Source organism: Vipera berus (genome assembly GCF_964194415.1).
Source record: "Vipera berus genome assembly, chromosome: 1".
In the NCBI taxonomy this organism is placed as follows: domain Eukaryota; kingdom Metazoa; phylum Chordata; class Lepidosauria; order Squamata; family Viperidae; genus Vipera; species Vipera berus.
Window position 1 is genome coordinate 285528559 of NC_138202.1, and position 21866 is coordinate 285550424.

Sequence of the window (21866 nt, forward strand, 5' to 3'; positions counted from 1 at the left end):
TGCCCCAAAAGTAATAAATAAGTATTCCAAACAAAAGTACTTAATAGAGCACTTTTGTACAACTAGTTTTCCCTTGAATTTACTTGGTTAACTTGTTTTAACTACTAGATCAAACTGGCTCTCTTTTAGTGTGTTCTTCGTTCTTATTATGAAACTGGTATTTTAAATATTATGACGTCTCTTCTCATTTTGTGCAGAAGCTTAGTATGTCAGAAATATATTTTATAGTAGTTCTTGTCTTGATGGTTTTTCCATTTTCAGTGACTATTTTAATCTTAAAAAAACCCTTATGTTCTTATCCTAGGGGTAGGCAACCTCGGCTCTTTTATGACTCATGGACTTCAATTCCCAGAATTCCTGAGTCAAGTCCATGAGTCATAAAAGAGCCGAGGTTGCCTACCCCTGTCTTATCCTTACTTTTTTTTATGTTGTTCCCAAATAATTACAGGACGCTGCTCAGCTAAAAAGAGGATTTTCCTCATCATCTCAGAATTTGAATATATAGTTATGTACTAGTAATTTCAAGTACAACTGGTTTGGGAAATCTGTATCAATATTTTTAAATAACTTTGCAATTTAGGCCTCTGTACCTATAATCATTCTTGAAACGGAGATGAGCACTGGCCCCTAAAGTTGGACACAACTGGACAGTGGAAACCTTTCTCTTTACCTTTTTTTTTGTTGTTGTTCTTCCACGGCTTTACTTTTTCAAAGCTTTATCTAATTGGAACTATTTTGGTCACTTTTAGGCTTACAGAACACTCCAGAATTTAGCAAATACAGAAACAAGATACTTTGCAAAGAAGAAAACTCTTCTTGGATTAAGTAAACTATCTGTGCTAGCTTCCGATATCTCAGCTGTGATGCTTAATGAGAAAATTGAAGGTATTTTTTTAAGCTAAACTTTAAAACTATGCCACACTTACACAGAGAAACCCTTTATGCTGGTCCTCATTGAAATGGTTCTGTTGCCACTATCATCAGTAATGATTCTTTCTTCTTCCATATATGCAAGAAATTGTTGAACAAGAATGCTTTTTACTACATCAAGAAACCCTTCCTGAACAGTTGTTGGCAGAGAAAAAGATGACACTCAATGAAATGCCGGTTTTAAGTGCCCCACAGCTCATTGAGGTATTTACTGTATTTTTAATTAATGGGATTTTTTTTTATTTATTTATTTATTTATTTATTTATTTATTTATTTATTTATTTATTTTATTACATTTATATACCACCCTTTCCCAAAGGACTCAGGGCAGTTTACAGGGTGATTAAAAAACCAAGATACAAAAGTTAAAAACAAATTTAAAAAAAATTATATTTATCCCTGCATAAATAAAACCCCAGTTAAAATTAAGATTAACTCTCAGCCTGGGCCAGAGAGCTCGAAGAGCCAGGTCTTCAGGTCCCGGCGGAATGAACGGAGGTCGGGGGCAGTCCTCAGCTCCACTGGCAGCTGGTTCCAAAGGGCAGGCGCCCCCACTGAGAAGGCCCTATCCCTGGGTGTCGTCCGCCAGCAATCTCTTACCGGTGGCACCCTGAGAAGACCCTCCCTGTGGGAGCGCACTGGACAAAGGGCACTTGATGCCGGCAGCAGGTGTTCCCTCAGATATCCCGAACCCAAGCCATTTAGGGCTTTATAGGTCATCACCAGCACCTTGAATCTCACCCGGAGGGCAACCGGGAGCCAATGCAGCTCGCGGAGTAGAGGTGTTACATGGGAGTATCGGGAAACCCCCATCACAACTCGTGCGGCCGCATTCTGCACCAGCTGAAGCCTCCGAGTGGTCCTCAAGGGCAGCCCCATGTAGAGAGCGTTGCAGTAGTCTAAACGGGAGGTCACGAGCGCATGAGTGACTGTGCGTAGGGCATCTCGGTCCAGATAGGGTCGCAACTGGCGCACCAGGCGAACCTGGGCAAAAGCCCCCCTGGTCACGGCTCCTATATGGTCTTCAAAATTGCATCTATCCAAAGGGAATTCCATTTTTTGAAAGAAAGCACCAACATTAACCTGTGTTAACATTGTAATATATTTTTCCTAAAGAATTATATATTATTCTAAAATGCTGAGAACTGAAATCCATTTAAAAAGAATTTGTGTTGAAGCTAGTATGAAACTTGCTCTGAAATTTTGACTTCAAAGCCCAAACAGTAATGTATCAGTGTCTTATGTATAGTACATGATGAACAGTATCATTGACTTGAATATTGTGCACTTGTTTGGAAATTGGCCATACCAGGTTGTTACTTACTTACTTGCAGTTGTGTCTGCTTGCCTTGTATCAAAGCAGTTCAGCTTAGTAAGGTTCCACTGTCTCTCAAATATGAAAACCTCAAATTTTCATTAGTCAGAATGACCCATAAGTTGTGTAGCTGCAGTACTTTTTAACAGCACATTCATAAAATCATCAATGTATTTAAAGTAATAGCCCAAGACTGTATGAACATTTGAATGTTTCTTTCCCCATCACATGCATATGCACACAAAAACGTGGTGCTGTCTATATCATGTGATTCAAAATATAAAACATCTTGTGGGTGGATAAATCTTAATTTGTTACTCTCCAGGTTTATCACAAATAATTCTGTGTCGCTACTACTTCCACAGTATTATACATGATGTCTTCAAGTTATCCAAACTTGCAAGTAATTTTATAATTGCAAGTTACAACAGAAGAAAACTGTCAACTTTATCAGTATCGTTTACCGTAAATGATCATTTGAAGATTCAAGTACAGATAGTCCTCAACTTACAGCCACAATTGAGCCCAAAATTTCTATTGCTAAGTGAGACATTTATTGAGTGAATTTTACGAGCTTTCTTGCCACAGTTGATAAGTGAAACATTGCAGTTGTTTAGGTAGTAACAGGGTTGTTAAGGGAATCTGGCTTCTCCATTGACTTTGCTTGTCAGAAGGTCACAAAAGTTGACCACATGACCACAGGACACTACAACTGTCAGAAATATGAGTCAGTAGCCAAGTGTCTGAATTTTGACCACATGACCATGGAGTTGCTGCAAAGGTTGTAAATGTGAAAACAATCACAAATCACTTTTTTCAGTATTGCAGTAACTTCAAGCAGTCACTAAATGAACTGTTGTAAGTCAAGGACTATCTGTACTGGCAATTTTTCTGAGATAGATAGTTGTGCTTTTCTGTGTTTGTTCCATTCACTTACATGCAACCAATTAATGATTTAATTGAACTTGAGTGTCATGTTAATATGTTATAGGACTCATAACCAGGTGCCCAGATTTACCATGGTGAAATAGTTTAGTTTAGTTTATTAATATTTCTATACCGCCCTTCTCCCGAAGGACTCAGGGCGGTGAACAGGGCAAGAATAAAATGCGAAGTTACAAATATTAAAAGAAGATTAAATAGTTGCCCATTAAAAAACAATTAATACAATACATTTATAAAAACCCCAAAAGTACAGCAATAAAAACCCCACCAATCCCCCATCAGGCCAGGCTGGCTTGTTCGAATAAAAATGTTTTTAGATCGCGGCGAAAGGAGCGAAGATCGGGCGCCATCCGGAGCTCTACCGGCAACTGATTCCATAGTTCCGGAGCGCCCACAGAGAAGGATCTCCCCCTGGGGGCCACCAATCGACATTCTCTGACCGGTGGCACCCTGAGGAGTCCCTCTCTGTGGGAACGCACAGGGCGCAGGGAGGTTGATGCCGGCAGCATCCACATGAATTGAATAAGTTATCATTTATCAATCTTACACACAATGGCTATAACGTGGAAAGCATATCTAAAGGTTTATCCCGCTCCCTTATTCTCAGTGGAATTGAGGCATATTTCAGTGAAAAGTAGTTAAAATACAGGGAGACACACACACACCCTCCCACAGCAACTTCTAATTTTTGTGCTCATTCTTTCAAAACAACAGCTATACATATGTGATGAGAACAGGAAAGCTAATGAGTATGACTTCAAGAAGGCACTGGATCTGCTGGAATATATTGATCAGGTATGAAATTTAATGAGAGTTTGTTGTGTGATGCTGATTTTCAGTGAATGTGTATACACAATTATACAAATTCTTTATGACAGCTGATAGAATACCATTAAGTGTTATTCTAAGGACCCAGCTTGGGAAGGTATTGTTATTAGTAGTATTAGTATTATCCACAACTTTATGAATTTCTGTTCCAGCAATTTTATTTATTTAAAGTATTTGAGACAGTTCTTCTTTGTAAAATTTCCACAATGGTTCACAGAGATATTTTTAAAAATACAAAATAAACTTTTGTAAAATAATGATAATAAAAGATTAAGAAAGGTTAACATAAAAGATACTGAACATACCAGTTTAGGATATGACTTATTCTGGAGGGTAAATTATTTCACAGGATAGCTGCCATCTCGTTAAAGATATATTGATGACTGTACTGGCTCTAAACATATTGTCTCTGTTTGCCTCAATACATATGCATATTTCATTCACAAACACTGATAAAAAAATGTAGTGCATTGTCCATGGAGAAAAAAATAGAATGCAATTTTTCCTCTGCATAAGGAACTCTTTTTCACTGCTCAATTCAGGAAAAAACACATGTTTTTTCATGTGTTAGACTTATCTTCCACCTTTTCTTCACATGTTCTTTACAACAGCTTCCTTTGAGGTAGATTGGATTAACCCAAGAATGACCTCAAATCACCAGTTTTGCTACTGGGGCTAAGGTAGACTAGAATCTGAGTGTGTTGTGTCCTAATCTGACACTTAATCAGCACATCATGCTCTCCCACTGATGTACCAGAAAGAACTGGGATGCCGTATCCTGCCTGTATGTGAGAGGATGCATTGTAAATGGCCATTGCTGAATTAACTGTATGAAGCATGGCAAGGGAACATTCGGATAGTATTGCATTTCACCCACAACCTAAAGTCAAGAATTTAATCAAGTCTGTTCATCTCTGAGAAAAAAAGTCTTTTCTTAAAATCCAACTTTTCTTTACCATTCTGGTTCCTGTAGAACACTAATAGTAGTTACATATTGCACAAGCTTCTGTGCTCCCAGTCTCTGGCTAACCTGCCATTTCACTGTCTACCTGCCATATTATTCAGATTTATCAGATAGCATTGCCCCTACCCTGGGTGACACCCATAATGGTGTTGTGTAGCCTACCCCTTGCTTTTCTTATAATGCTTCATAGTTTCTTAAGCCTACAATTTTCTGAAATACATTCTTTAAAACACATCATTATTTTGTTACTTTGTTTTGCTAGCATAAGTATTCAACCAAATATGGTTATAATACGTAATTTATTTCCTGAAATTAAAAATGCAATTTAACGTTATTTCTTTTTTTTTTTAAATGAAGGCCGAGGACGTGGACATAAATTATCTTAAACTTAAAATACTTTGTAAAGCTCTCCTCAGAGATGGGTAAGTGAAAGCAGTTTAATGTGTTTAATGTATTCATTTACAACATTTGTATCCATGATACAGGCAAAACAGTTCCTAGAGTAGCTTCCACAAAATCAGTAGCAAATGCAATAATCTCTGTTTTCTGGTCTTCATCTTCAAAAGATTTGACAAGGGATGAGAAGCAATGGAAAACAGATAGATTTGGACACCAGTTCTTACAAGTATAATACAAAAGGCTGAATGCAAGCAGTTCCTGAAAGGATGGAGACAAATTAGGTTAAGTCTTCCAGAAGAATTCATGAATTGACTCTGCTTTCCATCTCTCCTTCCATTTTTGAGGGCATCGTTGATTTCAGTTAATACTTTTTTGGAGTAGCCTTCCAATCTCTTCCAGTTTCTAATATCAAACTGAATACTTAGGTAGAACATTCCAAAATCAGGGCACCACTGTCAAGAAGACATTTCCTTTATGGAAAGGGGAAGTTGATAGAATAGTAGGTGTTCTTTGGGCAAGTAAAAGGCTGTGCAAAGTTATAATTAATTAAACTATTGGAAGGGCTAGAATTATCTCATTACAAACTGGGGATTCACTAAAAGTGTAGCAGTTTCAGTGAAGGTGTGCCTAGCTTCTCAACCTAGCTCTTAAACCATTATACCATTGTGCCCTTTTTATACAATCTTTGTACATTCATACAGCTAAATGTTTACTTAAAATTTGCCTTTCTGTTTGAAGATCCATCATTGCAGATAACAAAATCTGCTCCCTTCCTCTTCTGAAAAGCTACTCACCTTTCTGAACTACTCATGTTTAGTTTCCAAGTTTTGAAGGAGTAGATGAATGGATGATAAAAAAGACTCAGTACTGTGCTTCAGACTGGATAAAAAGCAATAACAGTGACTCCCCTCAAAATTTTGAGGGGTTGTGTAAAATATTTATTCCAAAGAAATATATTGACAGAATTCCATGGATGTGGTTCAGGAACAATTTGACAGAATGTACACTTGGAGCATGGACTAAACTTCCTAGTCACAATAGTATAATGCAGCAACACAGACGTATTAAATAATTTGGCATTAAAAAGCTGATTATTTCAATTGTAGATCAATGATGATGATGATGAAGAAGAAAAGAGTACAGCTTTTTTTCTTGCCAATTCTATATTAGAGAAGTCAGTCCTGTTCTAACTTTTCCATCCATATGTTTTGCTAAGTCATTAATTCTAATGAAATATATGAATGGTGAATTCATATTGCCTAAGCAGTTTTCCACCTGCCTTTCCCTCTCTAGTCTACTCCAGCCTTCTGTACAAATTGGGGGGAGGCTTCACTAAGGCTAAGAAAACTCTGTTTCCTGATTAATCCTTGTCTTCTGGTAGAAGAATCTAGTTACATAATTCCAAATCTGATTAAAAAGCTATCCGTAACTTTTTCCCTTAAATTATTAAATTTAATCTTTTTATATTTTAATACTGCATTGAAAAACAGAAATGCAATGCTTGCTGAAATTTGAAGAAAATTATTATTATTATTATTATTATTATTATTATTATTATTATTATTATTATTATTATTATTATTATTTAATTTCTATACCGCCCTTCTCCCAAAGGATTCAGGTCGGTGTACAGAGCATAATAAAATAATAAAGGATGCAAATGAAAATGAGAAATATAAACGTAGGAAAAAACAGTTCAGTGGAAATTTAGATTAATACATTGCATGTTATTAGTCTTTAAAATATATTTGTTTGGGTTCTTTTACATTTTGACATTATAGCTGGTCCAGTTCAGAAGGCAAAGATGATCCAATTGAAACATCTAAAGACAGTATATTTGTGAAAATACTACAAAAGCTGATAAAAGAAGGTATATTTTATTGAAATATATTCAGAAACATAATTTCAGTCTCCTGCTTAAACATTGTCATGCAAATATTAGTTATATATCAAAGTTATAGAATATAATATGACAGCCATGAATTTAGTACAGTATATCGCTGGCCAAATTAAAGGCAACAGAAATGCTATGTATAGCTTTAATATGCAATGTAACTATAATGTTAAGAGGGAAAAATCATTATTATTCCTGTTTAAATAAGTTATACTAAAATTAAGTATAGAGTTGCATGTTGCCCAAACATCTATAATATCTAACAGCTATTTTTATTGTAGGAGTTCAACTTGGCGAATATCTGCCCTATGTGAAAGATTTGATGCAGTCAGATGAACTTGGACATTTAAAGTACAATCCTTACTTTGAATTTGTTCTGAAAGCAAATTATGAATTGTATGTTAGAGATCAGGCATGAGAAATTTTAAATATTAGTAAGCCAGCTTCTTTTTTATATTGTGCATTGTTTTTGCAATAAAGTCTCAGTTCTAACCAATAACATGTCTGATTCACAACGATTAAAAACTGAAGCCCAATCAAAAAGGTTATGTTCTCATTATACAAAAAAGAAAGTTGAACAAAACATTAAAAAAATCTGCAAGCAGTAAGTTTATAACGAATTCTATAAACAGTATGTTTCTAAACAATAATCCAACTTCTTACTTGTGCTGCTGTTTTGTAGTGAATATAATTGTTCATGCAGTGTGAGAAATGTTGACTTTTCATCTTGTAATATACACTTAAATTCTTAAATATATAAACGACTGAATTCAAGTGCTCACCGTGTAATGAAGTTCTATTACAATCTAAGTAATGACACACAGGCTAGAAAGTAGTTCTGCAGGTGCTTCTCCTGGAAATGTCTCTTCTCTACTTGATAATTAGCTTGGTTTTGGTAGCTTACAATCCACAACATTTTACCATGGTAGTGCATAAAGAAAAGAGGGAGTAATATAAATTAACTTAGTTCCTTAATCTGACAAATATCATGGAATTGTCCCTACAGCCTGCTCAACATGTACAGAGTAACTGCAAAACCAATTTGCATCGACTTACTTTTTTTTGTCTTAGTTAAATGCCTCTAGAATTTGATCCAACAGCTGAGAAGGTCATAAGTTAAATCAGTTGAGGAGAATCCTATGTCCAGTTTTAAAAGTACAACTATCATTCCATGGCTTCCTTTCTTGCTGTCCTAACAGAGCTCTAAGAATGGAAATGCTGAATACATATGGAAGAATATGCTTACCTCGAAATGTTCAAACGAATGTAGTTAATATACAATATTTATTTATATTACCCCTACTGGAAGATTAAACAGAATATCCAAAGTATGTTGGGATTTTCAGAATATGCGATTGCAAAAGGAACATGCAACCTCAAGTTATTAATACAAAGTTAAAATCATTGAAACCTAGTAATGAAATAAAGCTGACAAAAGACCAAATTTTTATTCTGCTTTCTTGATTAAAAAGCAGTGGAAAGTTCTCTAGTCTGATTAAAGTCCACCTGCAGCTTTTTCATTTAAGTCCAAACTATCATCTGTTTTGATATATAAAGTGCTACGTAATCTGAATTTTCTAGAAATTCTGTCCACATTAATGTTTCCCCAAAAGATAAAACAGCTTTTCTCTAATTATTCAGAATAAACTGCAGGTTCTGAGTACATGAAAATGTGTTATCCATATATTTGTTAGAATTTTTATGAGAAAAATAAAGTCCTGTTTTTGGCAGTTTACCAAGAAGCTCGTCTCACCAAGTTCAGTAGAAAGTATTCCCATGGAAGCATGTAGTGGTATTAATGTAGAGCAGGAGTGTCAAACTGCCGGCCCATGGGCCGGATGCATCACAACAAAACCACACCCACCCCATTGCCGGCAATGGGGAAAAAGCTCCGATATGTCGTGCGACATCACGTGACATCGCGGGTTTGACATGTCTGATGTAGAGGGATCTAAGAGTTCTAGTGGACAATCACTTAAATATGAGCCAGCTGTGTGCTACACCTGCCAAAAAAGCCAACACAATGCTAGGCTGCATTAACAGGGATAGAATCAAGATGTATTAATACCACTTTAAAATGCCTTGGTAAGACCACACTTGGAATACTACATCCAGTTTTGGTCACCATGATGTAAAAAAGATGTTGAGACTCTAGAAAAAGTACAGAGAAGAGCAACAAAGATGATTAGGGGATTGGAGGCTAAAACATATAAGGAACGGTTCCTGGAATTGGGTATGTCTAGTTTAATAAAGAGAAGGACGAGGGGGGACATGATAGCAGTGTTCCAATATCTCAGGGGTTACCACAAAGAAGAGGGAGTCAAGCTATTCTCCAGAGCACCTGAAGGCAGGACAAGAAGCAATGGATGGAAACTTATCAAAGAGAGAAGCAACCTAGAACAAAGGAGAAATTTCCTGACAGAACAATTAATCAGTGGAATAACTTGCCTCCCAAAGCTGTGAATGTTCCAACACTGGAAGTTTTTAAGAAGAGACTGGTCAGTAATTAGTCTGAAATGGTATAGGGTTTCCTGCCTGAGCAGGGGGTTGGACTAGATGACCTCCAAGGTCCCTTCCAACATTGTTATTAATGCAAAACCTGAACTCTGGGAAATTATTTCACTTAATGAGTAGCCTCTAGTCTAGAATGATTGAGATACAGGTATATGTACAGATGTCTACAACTGGCAATTTCATTCCAAAATACTTATTTTTATACTTAAAAATTATATATTAAATTGCATAGCTGTCACGTATTTCTAATATTAAAACAATGGAATATATTGAGCTGGGGATTAGTATTAGACATTAAATTGATCACAATATAAATGGAATTATTCATCTATTAAATTTATATGTCACCCATTTCACCGTTGAGTCACTCTGAATAATGAAGTTTTAATTTATACATTCCTCTACATATATGGCTGACACTCTTGGTTCTATTTTGTGTTGGTGTAACTGTATGCACTGGAATTCAGCGCTTTCAGCCACACACCATATTTCTCAGTTCAAGTTAAGCCTCTCTGTCTACTAATAGAAGTACAAAGTACAAAAATGAGTAGCCAATTTTTTTCCTGAAAAATGGCTGAAAATCATCTGAATCAGATGATCTTATATATAAAAAATACAAATGTGTTTTGATTTCAGTAGAGGTATTTGTTTTGCTGGAAGCACAGGATTGGTTTAATGGGGGAAAATGGATCAATTGAATACATTCATGGAATATCTTGCAATAATTGCTGTCAATTCCTTTCATCGGAAAGCTGTTGCCTCACATGATTGTTAGGAAAAACACATTAAATTCCCAAATGAAAGGCGGCATATAAATAAATAAAATGTATGCATATTAATTCCTCAGCAGTTATTTAAACTTACAAGAGAGGCAGCATTTGTAACAAATCACAGTGTGTTGTTAACACTTCTGTCACTATTCAACTCCACTGCAATGGGAAAGTAGAATTTCTACTGTACTTTCAATTAATGAAAACTGGGTGGCAAGACTAATTTCACTCCTAATTTAATAAGTACATTCATTAATTTTGTTAGGGAGTGTTTCAGTATCTAAGTGACACTTACAAAGCCATAGTATGGTTTTGAATAGACAAAGGTGTAAAGTTGTTACTTCTGCTGGCAGAGACTTGAGAAATTACAGCAATTTCTCCTACGGGGATGAGCTTTGCACTTACCCTTCTCTAATTGCTTGAACCTCATTGGATTTGTCTCTGTTAATACTGGCTAAATCTGTTTTGCAGTCATTAAGTCCTTCAGCCATAATTCCCAATTATGTTTATAGAGCAAATAACTGTTGCTTACAGTAATCAGGAAAAAAGTTAATGTAAAAGTTTATACCAATGACATGGAGGGTTATAAAATAATCTGCAATAAGCACAATACAATACATGTCTGCTTAAATTCAGGAAATTATAGATGTTATTTATTTATTTTATACAATTTACCATCCACATAGTCCTTAATGAGAATGTAAATTATAAGGTGTAATTTGTCTATCATTAGCAATAAGAAGTTTAATTTTACAGATTAATTTGATGTACATTTACTTTTTAGTTTTGCAGTAGTAATAATTCGATATGCTTAAAATGCTAGGTTTCACAGGATGACTTTCAAGAGAAATATGACATTATATAGTCAACAATTGGTTTTCCATCCACTTAAACTTATTTTAATATGAATGTGATAGCCTATTGTTGAGAACCAGCTTTCCTTTCACTTTAGCACTTCCTGTTCGTATCTAGATGCTTGTTCCCATTCTAAAAATGTTGGAATGGAGGTCCTTTGGTTTGCTGAGCTTAGAGCAATTAAATAGATAATATATATTTAATCAGACAATCCATTACATCACTAGTCCTTTATGTACATTTTAGTTTGGGTTACTTCAAAGTCCTGTATAAAAGAATTTTATCCACAGTGAGAATTCATCCATTAAAACAAAAAGGGCTTCAGGGTGATTTGCTCTCCAAAAGATGCCCCAGAACACACAAACACAGGACTGTCTACTACAGTATCTTAGGGCAATTGAATCATTTCCTGGGATTGTATGCAGCTGCTTTAAGGAATTGTAGACTGGGGCTATGTTTGTGCCCTTTGACATACTAAAGCAATAGAATCTTTTCCAATAGAATCCATGTTACATAATGCAAACAGAGAAGTTTATTACACCTTTGCTAGTATCAATATACTATTCAATCAATAAACACAGACTTCTAGTTCTACTGCATCATACTTGAAGAAAGAACTGTTTTTAGTCTGAGATTGTGTTACTCAAAGACAGACTGTAATACTGCTATTATGTTGCAGCCTCTTCAATAGCATGGAGTACATAACCAGTACAGTATTCCGTGTTTTTGAAAATAGCATGAACGTGCTGGGACAACATTTCATGACACCTCAAAGCAGAAGTGTTGAATAAGAGCTAAATTACAAATTAACAGCTTGTTCATTTCGATGGGGTGGGGCAGGGGAGAGAGGCTAATGCTGGGTATGCATATGTGCCTGCATAATTAATACAGTTTTTTGTTTAGATCAGCCTATAAGATTGCTGAAAATGTTTGTTACATTTGCTGCAAATATGTTAATTTTCTTTTAGAAATGCATCTATTGTATTTTTCCAACTAGTCATAGGATAAAGGATTAAAAGGAATATTTATTTATTATCCTGCCTTTATTATTTTTATAAATAACTCAAGGTGATGAACATATCCAACATACTTTCCTCCTCCTATTTTCCACACAACCCTGTGAGGTGAATTGGGCTGAGAGAATAACTGACTCAAAGTCACCTAGCTGGCTTTCATGGTAAGACAGGACTTGCATTTATGTTTACTTTCTAGCTTGGTGCCTTAACCACTACACCAACTTAGCTGTCTTAGGTCTCTCTCAGAGATCATCTAGTGCCCAATCTCCTGCCCAGTACACAGATAGTGCATGTTGCCGAGAATGCCAAGACTACAGCTCCCAGAATTCCCAGTCAGCACAATTGGGAATCCTGGGAATTGCAGTCCGAATATATCCGGCAAGTACTAAAGGTAGAGAAGGTTTTCCAAGGATTTCATTTTCATCTCATCTTCTCCATAATTGGCTGTTGTCATTGCCCATCCAAAAGGGGACTTTTACTTCCACCCTTCCTCCAATCCCAAAACTGCCATTAACCTCCTCCATGACCATAACTAGATGTGAATTGCTTTAGATTTTTTTTTCTTTTAAAGTCAGCTTACCCATGTGGTATAAATAGCATGAAGTACGGCGAACTCATGGTGTATGGTAACTCTTCAATGTGGTTGGCAGCCAGCCAGGGCCTTCGGTATTTATCATCATCTATATATAAAACTGATTTTGCACAGCATTTTAAAGCACATTTTAACATGTTCCTTTATAGTGGTTGGCAGCCCAGCCAAAATCCTACACTTCTACTCATACAAATAATACTTCACAAATGCTCCTCCATGTACTCTGATCTTGACCGCTCCTTTAACAGACAACTGTTCTGAGAACTGGTGTTTTTGGCCAGAAGCCATAGACCTCGATGAATATTCCTCCTCAGCCATGTTTGTCCAGGGCAAGAACGTTCACGTTATAAAAATATTGTACAACACTTTAAAAGTAACGGGTTTTTTTTTTAAAAAACCCACTTTGCAAATAGGGCACAATAGAATGTTCAGAACTGTGAGGGTAATCTAATTGTAACAGTCCGATTTAATTGTAACAATCCGTTTTTGGCCCGTTTGAATCACCTGGGTTATGAATCTTGTAAAAGGTTGACCAGTGTTGTCAACCTGATCCTTAATGCTCCATAGCAAATTGCATTGCTTTACAAGAATATGTTTTTCTGAAAATATTTTTATAAGCATCACAATTATTTTGCGGTTGCTTGAAGAGATAAAAAGAGCACCTGTTATGTGCGGAAATCCAACCCACACACGTTGCCACTTCGGGTTGCATCCTAGAAAAAAAAATTGTGTATGGTTTTCCCTTAAATTGCATGGGTATGTGTTTCAATTTGAGAGCGGGCAACTAAATTTCATTTTTGATGTGTGCCGTTGTGCCCACAGTAAAAAAAATAAATAAATGACAATAAAGGTTATTTTATCTGATCTTATCTAAATTAAGGCAAGGAGATGAGAGTCCATGGCGGCACATCAGAGCAGAGACGTAAAAGCACCTCACAGGCATCCATCCTTTTAGGAACTTTAAAAGAATATATAGGGTAAAAAAAAAGTTCAAAGCAATCGAGCGCGCTCGCTTTGCAACCGAGGCTAAGTCTGCTGTAAGCCCCTCAAAAGTGGTCGCTCAGCCGCGGCGACCCGCTTGCCTTTTCTACGCCGCGGCGCAAGGCGAGGAGGAGCAGAAAGCCGCGGCGAGCGCAACCGCGCCGCGCTCTGAGCGCCGATTGGGAGGGCGGGCCGCGGCCTGGCCAGCTCCGGCTGCGCCCTTCTGCCCGCCCTCTGCCTCCCAGCTTCCTCCTTCCTTCCTTCCGCGGTCGTCCCCGGGGCTTCTGTCTCCTTTCCGGGCATGATGGCTGGGAAGATTATTTGGGAAGGGAGCCCTCCTAGCCGGGCGGGGGGCGCCGGCAGACAGTCCTTATACGGCCCGGCCCGTGCTACCTGGGTCTGGGCCAGGCGCTCCTTCTTTGGGCAGCCCCGCGGCCGAGCAAGGGGCCTTCGGGGGCTCCGGTCCGGCCGCCTGGCCAGTCTCGATGCCCAGCACCCAAATATGGAGACATTCCTGTGGGTCGGCGACAGGGGAGGGGAGAAGCCAGCAAGGGCCTATATAAAACCCGCTGGGCTTTCGCAAGCCCACCGACCAGCAGAGCTAGGAAGAAGCGGCAACCGGAGCTGAGAGCCAGGAACCAACCCCAAAGTGAGTGAGATCGGCAGCCAGAGGGCGGGTGCCTGGCCGGTTGGCTGCTTCGGCAGGCAGGGCTTGGAGAAGGTGGACCAGCTTCTCGGCGCAGCAGCTCTTGGGACTGGAGGAGGAGACTGGGGAGTAGTGGGGTGGGGTGGGGTGGGGTGGGGTGGCGGGTGGGGAAGAAGCTCAACCTCTTCAGCTTTAAGCTCAACAAACGGCCAAAATCCTGAAGCAGCTTTGCTGCTTTTCCTGGATGGGTGGAAACGGATGCCTCCAAGCCTCTTCTCCTGATTTTACTACTGTTTTAATGGCAAGAGGGAAGATCTTGCCTTTTGCTGCAACAATCGGGAGCAAGCTTTTCAAGTGAAGCAAGTAATAATATGGTGACATGGAATCACCCAAAGCTGGAGTCAGTGGAGACACCAAACGATGGTCCAAGAAATGTAGGCTCAGATCAGCTCTGGAAACAAGGTAGTTTTAGTCAAATCACCATTAGCGGTTTAGGAGGAATTGGAAATGGAAAGCAACCAAATGGGCTAAAACTAATTACCGGGGGAAAAGTATGAGTGCCAGAATGAACTGATCGATTTGTTGCTGGAAACATCCAAATTTATTAAGTATTTGTGAGATGAGACCTGATGGGGGTTATTCATGGGTCATATCTCTTTAGTTCCTAAAGAACAGTCTTAACTAGCTGTCAGACGTTGTCATTCAGAGTTGGACTGGGTTCCTGACAGTTTGAAGAAAGAAAAGGTAGCCTCAGTACAAGCTACTTGTTTCACCTCTGCAAATCAATGTGTCTAGTGTGCAGGGAAATGTGGCTTCATTTTCATGTTTAATTATTTTGTTTCAAAATTCATGGGCCACCCTTCAAAACTGACCTTTCTCGGCATTTTAAGAAGAAATAGTCCATGTTTTGACTCTTGCTCAAATTGGTGCCCTTGGATGTGTTTCCTATATTCCTCAACCATTTGTTTGGTGTTATGAAAGTTTTAGTCCATCACACTTGGAGGATGAAAAAAGAAAATCATCCCTAGTGAATTAATATCTGAAGAACAAAAAGGACCAACTTCAGTCTCTTTTTGCCAACTTCTGACATCCTGATCGCTTCAGTTGTACATCAAAATTCAGTATTCTTCTCAAACAAACATACTTGTCAATAGCACCACTGAAGTGGTTTCATTACAGTGTACATGTGTGATATTTACACATGAACAATGTAATATGGTAAACTAATTATTATGGGTCAGTGTGTAATTCCTTTAGGAGACAACTGATTTTAGATTTAATTAGTTTTTATAGAAAGGCTAAAATTACAACCCTAAACATATATTGATTATTTTAAATAGATATCCTTTTTTGTACCCCTATTCACTTTCAGAAGTAAGTCCTGTTGAAACAAACAGGTCTTAATACTAAATAAACTTGGTTAAGCTCACCTTAACCAAGTTTGTTTAGTAGCACTTTTAATGTCCCTTCCTTGTTACTTGATTTTTTTAGTTTGCAGCTGTCAACACTGCTAACATTGAATGTTCTTGCTTGACAAGAGATGAAGAAGCAGCTATTTCATATGTTAAACTTGTGTATTGCTTGAAGAGATGGGGTTAAGGCTGGGAGGAGGGAGGAAGAAGATTGTACCTCAAGGCCATATGAAATTAAAGAACTTGGCGGGTTGTCTAACGGAAGGGAAACTGATTCTTTAATTAATTGGAGAATATGATTAATGACAAAATTAGAAAGGTGGAGAATTGTGTTTAATATATTGTGCAAGGGGGCAGAGATTTCAGATTCCAGCTTCCTTCGAGCAAGCATTTGCCAGTGTATTAGGCTAAATAAGGACTTTTAAGGTAAACAATGCCTCAGAGTCACTTGCTGTCGGAAACCTGACAGCAGCTTTTAACAATCAATAGAATCACTAGATGAACAGAGAAGGAGCGTATGTGCTTTTAATATGGATTATTTCTCCTGAGTTTTCTCACTTATTAGTGAGTTGTAAGGGTGAACTATTTCACCCTGTCCTTTCCCCCAGTGGAGAAAACTATTGAATTTATTGAAGTTGAAAATCTTTCTGCAGTTTCTGTCTTGCATAGCTTCCTGGGGCCTCCTGTGACCTCTCTTGTTTTTTCTTCCATTCTTAGAAAGCCAATACCATGTGTGATGAGGATGAGACCACCGCACTTGTGTGCGACAACGGCTCCGGCTTGGTAAAGGCTGGCTTTGCCGGGGATGATGCCCCTAGGGCTGTGTTCCCCTCCATTGTTGGCCGCCCCCGTCATCAGGTATGTTTTCCCTTTTCATCAGCTGTGCTCCTCTTCAACCATAGGCAGACTAAAAGATGCAGCATACATTGGTTTAAATCTTACTTTATTGGGAAGGCCTGGACTGTGACTAAGGGTGAGAAATTAGTAGGTCTGATGACCCATTGTATTTCTTTCTTTTTCTTACTCTTGTTCATCTTCCTATGATTCAAGTGGCTCCAGCTGAAGCTACTAAAATTAGCACGACAATATAAGTCCCCCTAACTTTGTAAGACCTACTATTTGGGGATCATGCACTGAAGTGAGTTACATTCTGAGATAGTTGTGAGGTCCATTTTCTGCTACTTCCTGGACCACCATTATTTTTGAAAAAGGGAATGCCCATCATAGCCCAACGGTCAACACGGTTTCAGATAAAGAATATAAGATAAATGAATTGGCCACTCTGTAGAGACCATTGTAATGTTGTCTATATAATCTCTGAGTTAACCGATCTTCCCATTGCAACTGCTGCTTGGCACTTCCTTTGTTTGTCTTAAAATTTGGTCTCTGTTTTGTGAAGGACTCAAAACCTTAATAAGAAGAGCCCAATTGTGTCCGATTAATTTGTAGTCTGTAGGGTAGAAAAGAGCCATTAGAGATTGCTAAGTGTTTTTTTTCCTCTTTCTTTCTAGGGTGTCATGGTGGGTATGGGTCAAAAAGACTCCTACGTAGGGGATGAAGCCCAGAGCAAAAGAGGTATCCTGACCCTGAAGTACCCCATTGAACATGGCATCATCACCAACTGGGATGACATGGAGAAGATCTGGCATCATACTTTCTACAATGAGCTCCGTGTTGCCCCTGAGGAGCACCCCACCCTGCTCACTGAAGCCCCTCTTAACCCTAAGGCCAATCGTGAAAAGATGACCCAGATCATGTTTGAGACCTTCAACGTCCCTGCCATGTATGTGGCCATCCAGGCTGTGCTGTCCCTCTATGCCTCTGGCCGTACTACTGGTGAGTGCTGGTTGCTAGAAATAGAGAAGCAGAAGTTTGCGTTCCAAGGGAGCCCCACCAACTTCTTTTTTTTTTCTAAGAACAAGCTAGTTATAATCCAACTAGTCTAGGAGATAATTCAGTCAGTGACATGGATTTAGAAACACAGACAAACTGAATTGTCTTACATTGTCCGTCTAGTTAAGTGATGCTTCTCAGCCTCATTTACTCCTGATACTTTGGATTATACAGTATTGTCTGACTAGACATGGGGAGACTGGATTCCAGTAGTTTACTTCTTTGTAGAATGGATTATTTAACTCTTGCATAGCATGTTCCCTTCATGCCTTCACTGGCTCTCTACATTCTAGGCAGTAGCACTTTGTCAGTCCAGTAAAAGAATGAAATTTCCGACTATGGACATAACTAAAATCCAGCAAAATGTACATGCCTAGCCTACTTTAGAATGCTCCTTAATTAAAAGGAATTGTTAAGTGGCTAACATTGGCGGTGAGAATATTGGAAATCCCTCATGACTCATGTAGTTGTGTTGTCCCTTCTTTCCTCCCTGTTGCTACCGGTATGTGTCCTATATCAACATAGATCTGCACGTTGGTGAAACAAGTAGCCTTCATTGTTAAAAATTGTATCTCTTCCTTTTCCCCCCGCAGGTATTGTGCTGGACTCTGGCGATGGTGTCACCCACAATGTGCCCATCTATGAGGGTTATGCCCTGCCCCATGCCATCATGCGTTTGGACTTGGCTGGTCGGGATCTCACTGACTATCTGATGAAGATCCTGACTGAGAGAGGCTACTCTTTTGTCACCACTGGTAATGATCGGACTTCCCAACCCCCTGCTGTTGCTCTAGTTCTTGGCTAATCCTAAATAGCTTGACCATATTTAGAATTGGAAAGACCTCACCAGCAGCTCTGCCCACTAATTACCCCTTAGTTCTTTGGGACGCAACCTTGGAGAAGTTTTTTTTTGTCAGAACAAAGGAAAATACCATCCAGGTTTCTAGACCACCCCTAACAATGGAAGCTCTCTGGATAACTTTGGACCAGTTAGTTTCCTCTTTCCATCCATGGGGTTATCACAAGATAGTTGTTATGGGGGGGGGGGAATGGAGGAAGGAGTACAAGATATGACACCCCAAGCTTCAGGTTACAAATAAATTTTAAAAAAATGTAATATTGATAAGGTGGATGTCACTTAAGCTTGTCTCAGTCATGGGAATGGGATTAAGGTAATAACATCAAGACAGGGGGAAAAATTGTTCAGTGCACATTTCTGGCTTAGTTATGTGGAGATGGGGAAAGGTTCCATGGGCATAGGGTGGCACTTAGTAAAACACAGAGCGAGTATGACATGGACAGAAATGCAGGAGAAAGTAGCTGATGCTTCCAAGCTCTTCTGCACTGCAAAGTTCATCAGACCCAGAAGGTTGTGAGTTTCATATTTTTCCATCACAACCATTAAACCAGGGTGTGAATGTTGGTTTCTTGCTACTGCCAGATGTGTGTGTGCTTTTTAGAATTGAGTTTCAGGGTTATCCACCAGCTGCCTGCATTCTTCCCTCTTTACTATGCTCATCTGTTCCCCCTCCCTCCACTGCTTTCTGCCATTTTGGGAGGACTTTTTGTTTGGCTAACTGCTAAATTCTTCTCCTCTCCCCACAGCTGAACGTGAGATTGTCCGTGACATCAAGGAAAAGTTGTGTTATGTGGCTCTGGACTTCGAGAACGAGATGGCAACTGCTGCCTCTTCTTCCTCTCTGGAGAAGAGCTATGAATTGCCTGATGGGCAGGTCATCACCATCGGCAATGAACGTTTCCGTTGCCCAGAGACCCTTTTCCAGCCTTCCTTCATTGGTATGTTTCCTACTTAGCCTTTCCCATCTTGTGATCCTTTACCTATGGAGAGTTCATGTGCTTGGAATTGCTATATTCCTCTTCCCATTCCTTTATTTTGTCAATGCCACCAGGTATGGAATCTGCTGGTATTCATGAGACAACCTACAACAGCATCATGAAGTGTGATATTGACATCAGGAAGGACCTGTATGCCAACAATGTCATGTCTGGTGGCACCACCATGTACCCCGGTATTGCTGACCGCATGCAGAAGGAAATCACTGCTCTGGCTCCCAGCACAATGAAGATCAAGGTGGGTTTTAATTACACAAATCACAACTATGTAATGGAATACGGCAGAGGATAATAGCACCATGAATTAGTTATTTTTATTCCTCCAATTGCAGTGAGTCCACTCTGAAACATGAAATAAATCTGGAATCAGCCCAAAGTTTACAAATGGGCGTAATCATGCAGAATTATTACCAATAATTTTGGATCTGAATTAGCTTTCGATATGTTCCACATCACTGTTTTCAGTGGAATTTCATTTGAATGAACTTTTTTGGACTCTATCCTTACATTTCCCTTCTGACACTTTCTGAAATCTTCTAGGATTCAGAGAGAATAGGTAACTGACTCTTGTAATTGATGAAGTCACCTACAAGTTCTGCTGAATGCCTTATCTTGCTTTTCACCTATTTCTCCATTTGGAAAAAAAATTCAAATTACTATGACTGGCAGAAATTCATGATACCAGATACAGAGGGACAATAACTGATAGGAATTCATGATACAAGATTCAGAAAGCTGGGGGGTGGGGGTGGGGTTTTTTTTGCAAAGGATTGCATTAATAGTTTTAAATCCAAGCTTAGATTTGTTTACACTTATGTCATGCCCCAGTGATGGGATATAATGCTGCTCCATTGTCTATTTTGAATCCTTCTTGGGGGGGGGGGGGTTCTGCTCTTGTGAATTAAGCATCTCTTGTTTTGTTGTCAGTTTTCCTGTGTTGGCTAAATCATTCCATTTGCCTCTTTCAGATCATTGCCCCCCCAGAGCGTAAGTACTCTGTCTGGATCGGAGGGTCCATCTTGGCTTCCCTGTCCACCTTCCAGCAGATGTGGATCACAAAACAGGAATACGATGAAGCTGGCCCATCCATTGTCCACCGTAAATGCTTCTAAACATGTTTACAGAAAAGATCACTATTATTATTACTTGGTAACTACTCTCAGGATGACGACATTGTGAAGTGCAGGCTGTTGAACACCTGCTCAAGCCACATTAAGGTTCAATTTTATACCACTGCCTATGTGACGGTTGCTGCAGACGCCATGTGACACTGAGTGTTTGTAAAGTGTACATAAAATTAACTTATTTTACCTCATTTTGTTATTTCTCAAACTATGCCCTGCGGAAGGAAACAAAAAAAAAACTTTCAAGAAGCATTAAATCATCAGTCATTCTGTCATGCCCCAACACAGCTGGCTTTGGTGTGATTTATTACTCTGGAATGTTTTTGGTTGTAATATTCCCCACTCAAGTTATTAGGTCACGACACCTGAAAGGATTAGGAAATAAAAGGGGAGGCAGTGCATGGCAATGGCGCACCATCTATAGGCCTTGATGGTAATCCTTAGTACATACACACTTCCATAAAAGCAGTGGGTATATCATACATTTATCATTCCTATGACAGATGGGAGAGATGGTGAAGTTATTTGTCCCCGGTCACCAAGTGAGTTCATAACTAAGCAGGGATTTGAGTTAAGAAAATCCTCAAGAGTGTGAGATCTGAAGACAAATGTCAAGAAGATTTATATGGCTACAATCATTATTTTATAAAATCCTTGCACTTATCATCACCAAACATGCATGATATATAGATATTCTCAAGTGACCCAATATTTTCCTCACCAGTGAAATTTCCTTGATAATGCTGTTCTGAGGAGGATTTGGATTCAGTTCAATATTCCCGTCTCCTGATTCCCCCAATTGTCCAGAGTTGTGCCAGGGTTGAGCCCAAGGTCTCTCAACCCCTGCTATGTAAGAGCCTTTAGTTTAGCTAGTGCTTAACCAGCATTATTACAGATCAAAAACAGGTGCTCTGCCACTCAGCTCCAGCCTCT

At 38.8% G+C, this 21866-nt stretch overlaps 2 protein-coding genes across 2 annotated transcripts in view; both read left to right on the forward strand.

Moving 5' to 3' along the window:
- Positions 1 to 8885, forward strand: part of NUP133 (nucleoporin 133) — a 33443-nt gene extending 24558 nt beyond the window's left edge. Inside the window, exons 21-26 of the mRNA XM_081313808.1 lie at positions 750 to 885; positions 1016 to 1134; positions 3906 to 3986; positions 5341 to 5405; positions 7164 to 7252; positions 7558 to 8885. Coding sequence (XP_081169934.1) covers positions 750 to 885; positions 1016 to 1134; positions 3906 to 3986; positions 5341 to 5405; positions 7164 to 7252; positions 7558 to 7694 — 627 coding nt within the window. The 3' untranslated portion in view covers positions 7695 to 8885. The remainder of the gene's footprint in view (positions 1 to 749; positions 886 to 1015; positions 1135 to 3905; positions 3987 to 5340; positions 5406 to 7163; positions 7253 to 7557) is intronic.
- Positions 8886 to 14446: 5561 nt separating this feature from the next.
- On the forward strand, positions 14447 to 21218 carry ACTA1 (actin alpha 1, skeletal muscle). The gene is made up of 7 exons (XM_081323125.1): positions 14447 to 14653; positions 16780 to 16920; positions 17574 to 17898; positions 18549 to 18710; positions 19561 to 19752; positions 19866 to 20047; positions 20778 to 21218. Exons 2-7 carry the CDS (start codon positions 16792 to 16794, stop codon positions 20919 to 20921), a joined length of 1134 nt encoding a protein of 377 aa, XP_081179251.1. The 5' UTR covers positions 14447 to 14653; positions 16780 to 16791; the 3' UTR covers positions 20922 to 21218.
- Positions 21219 to 21866: the final 648 nt, after the last annotated feature.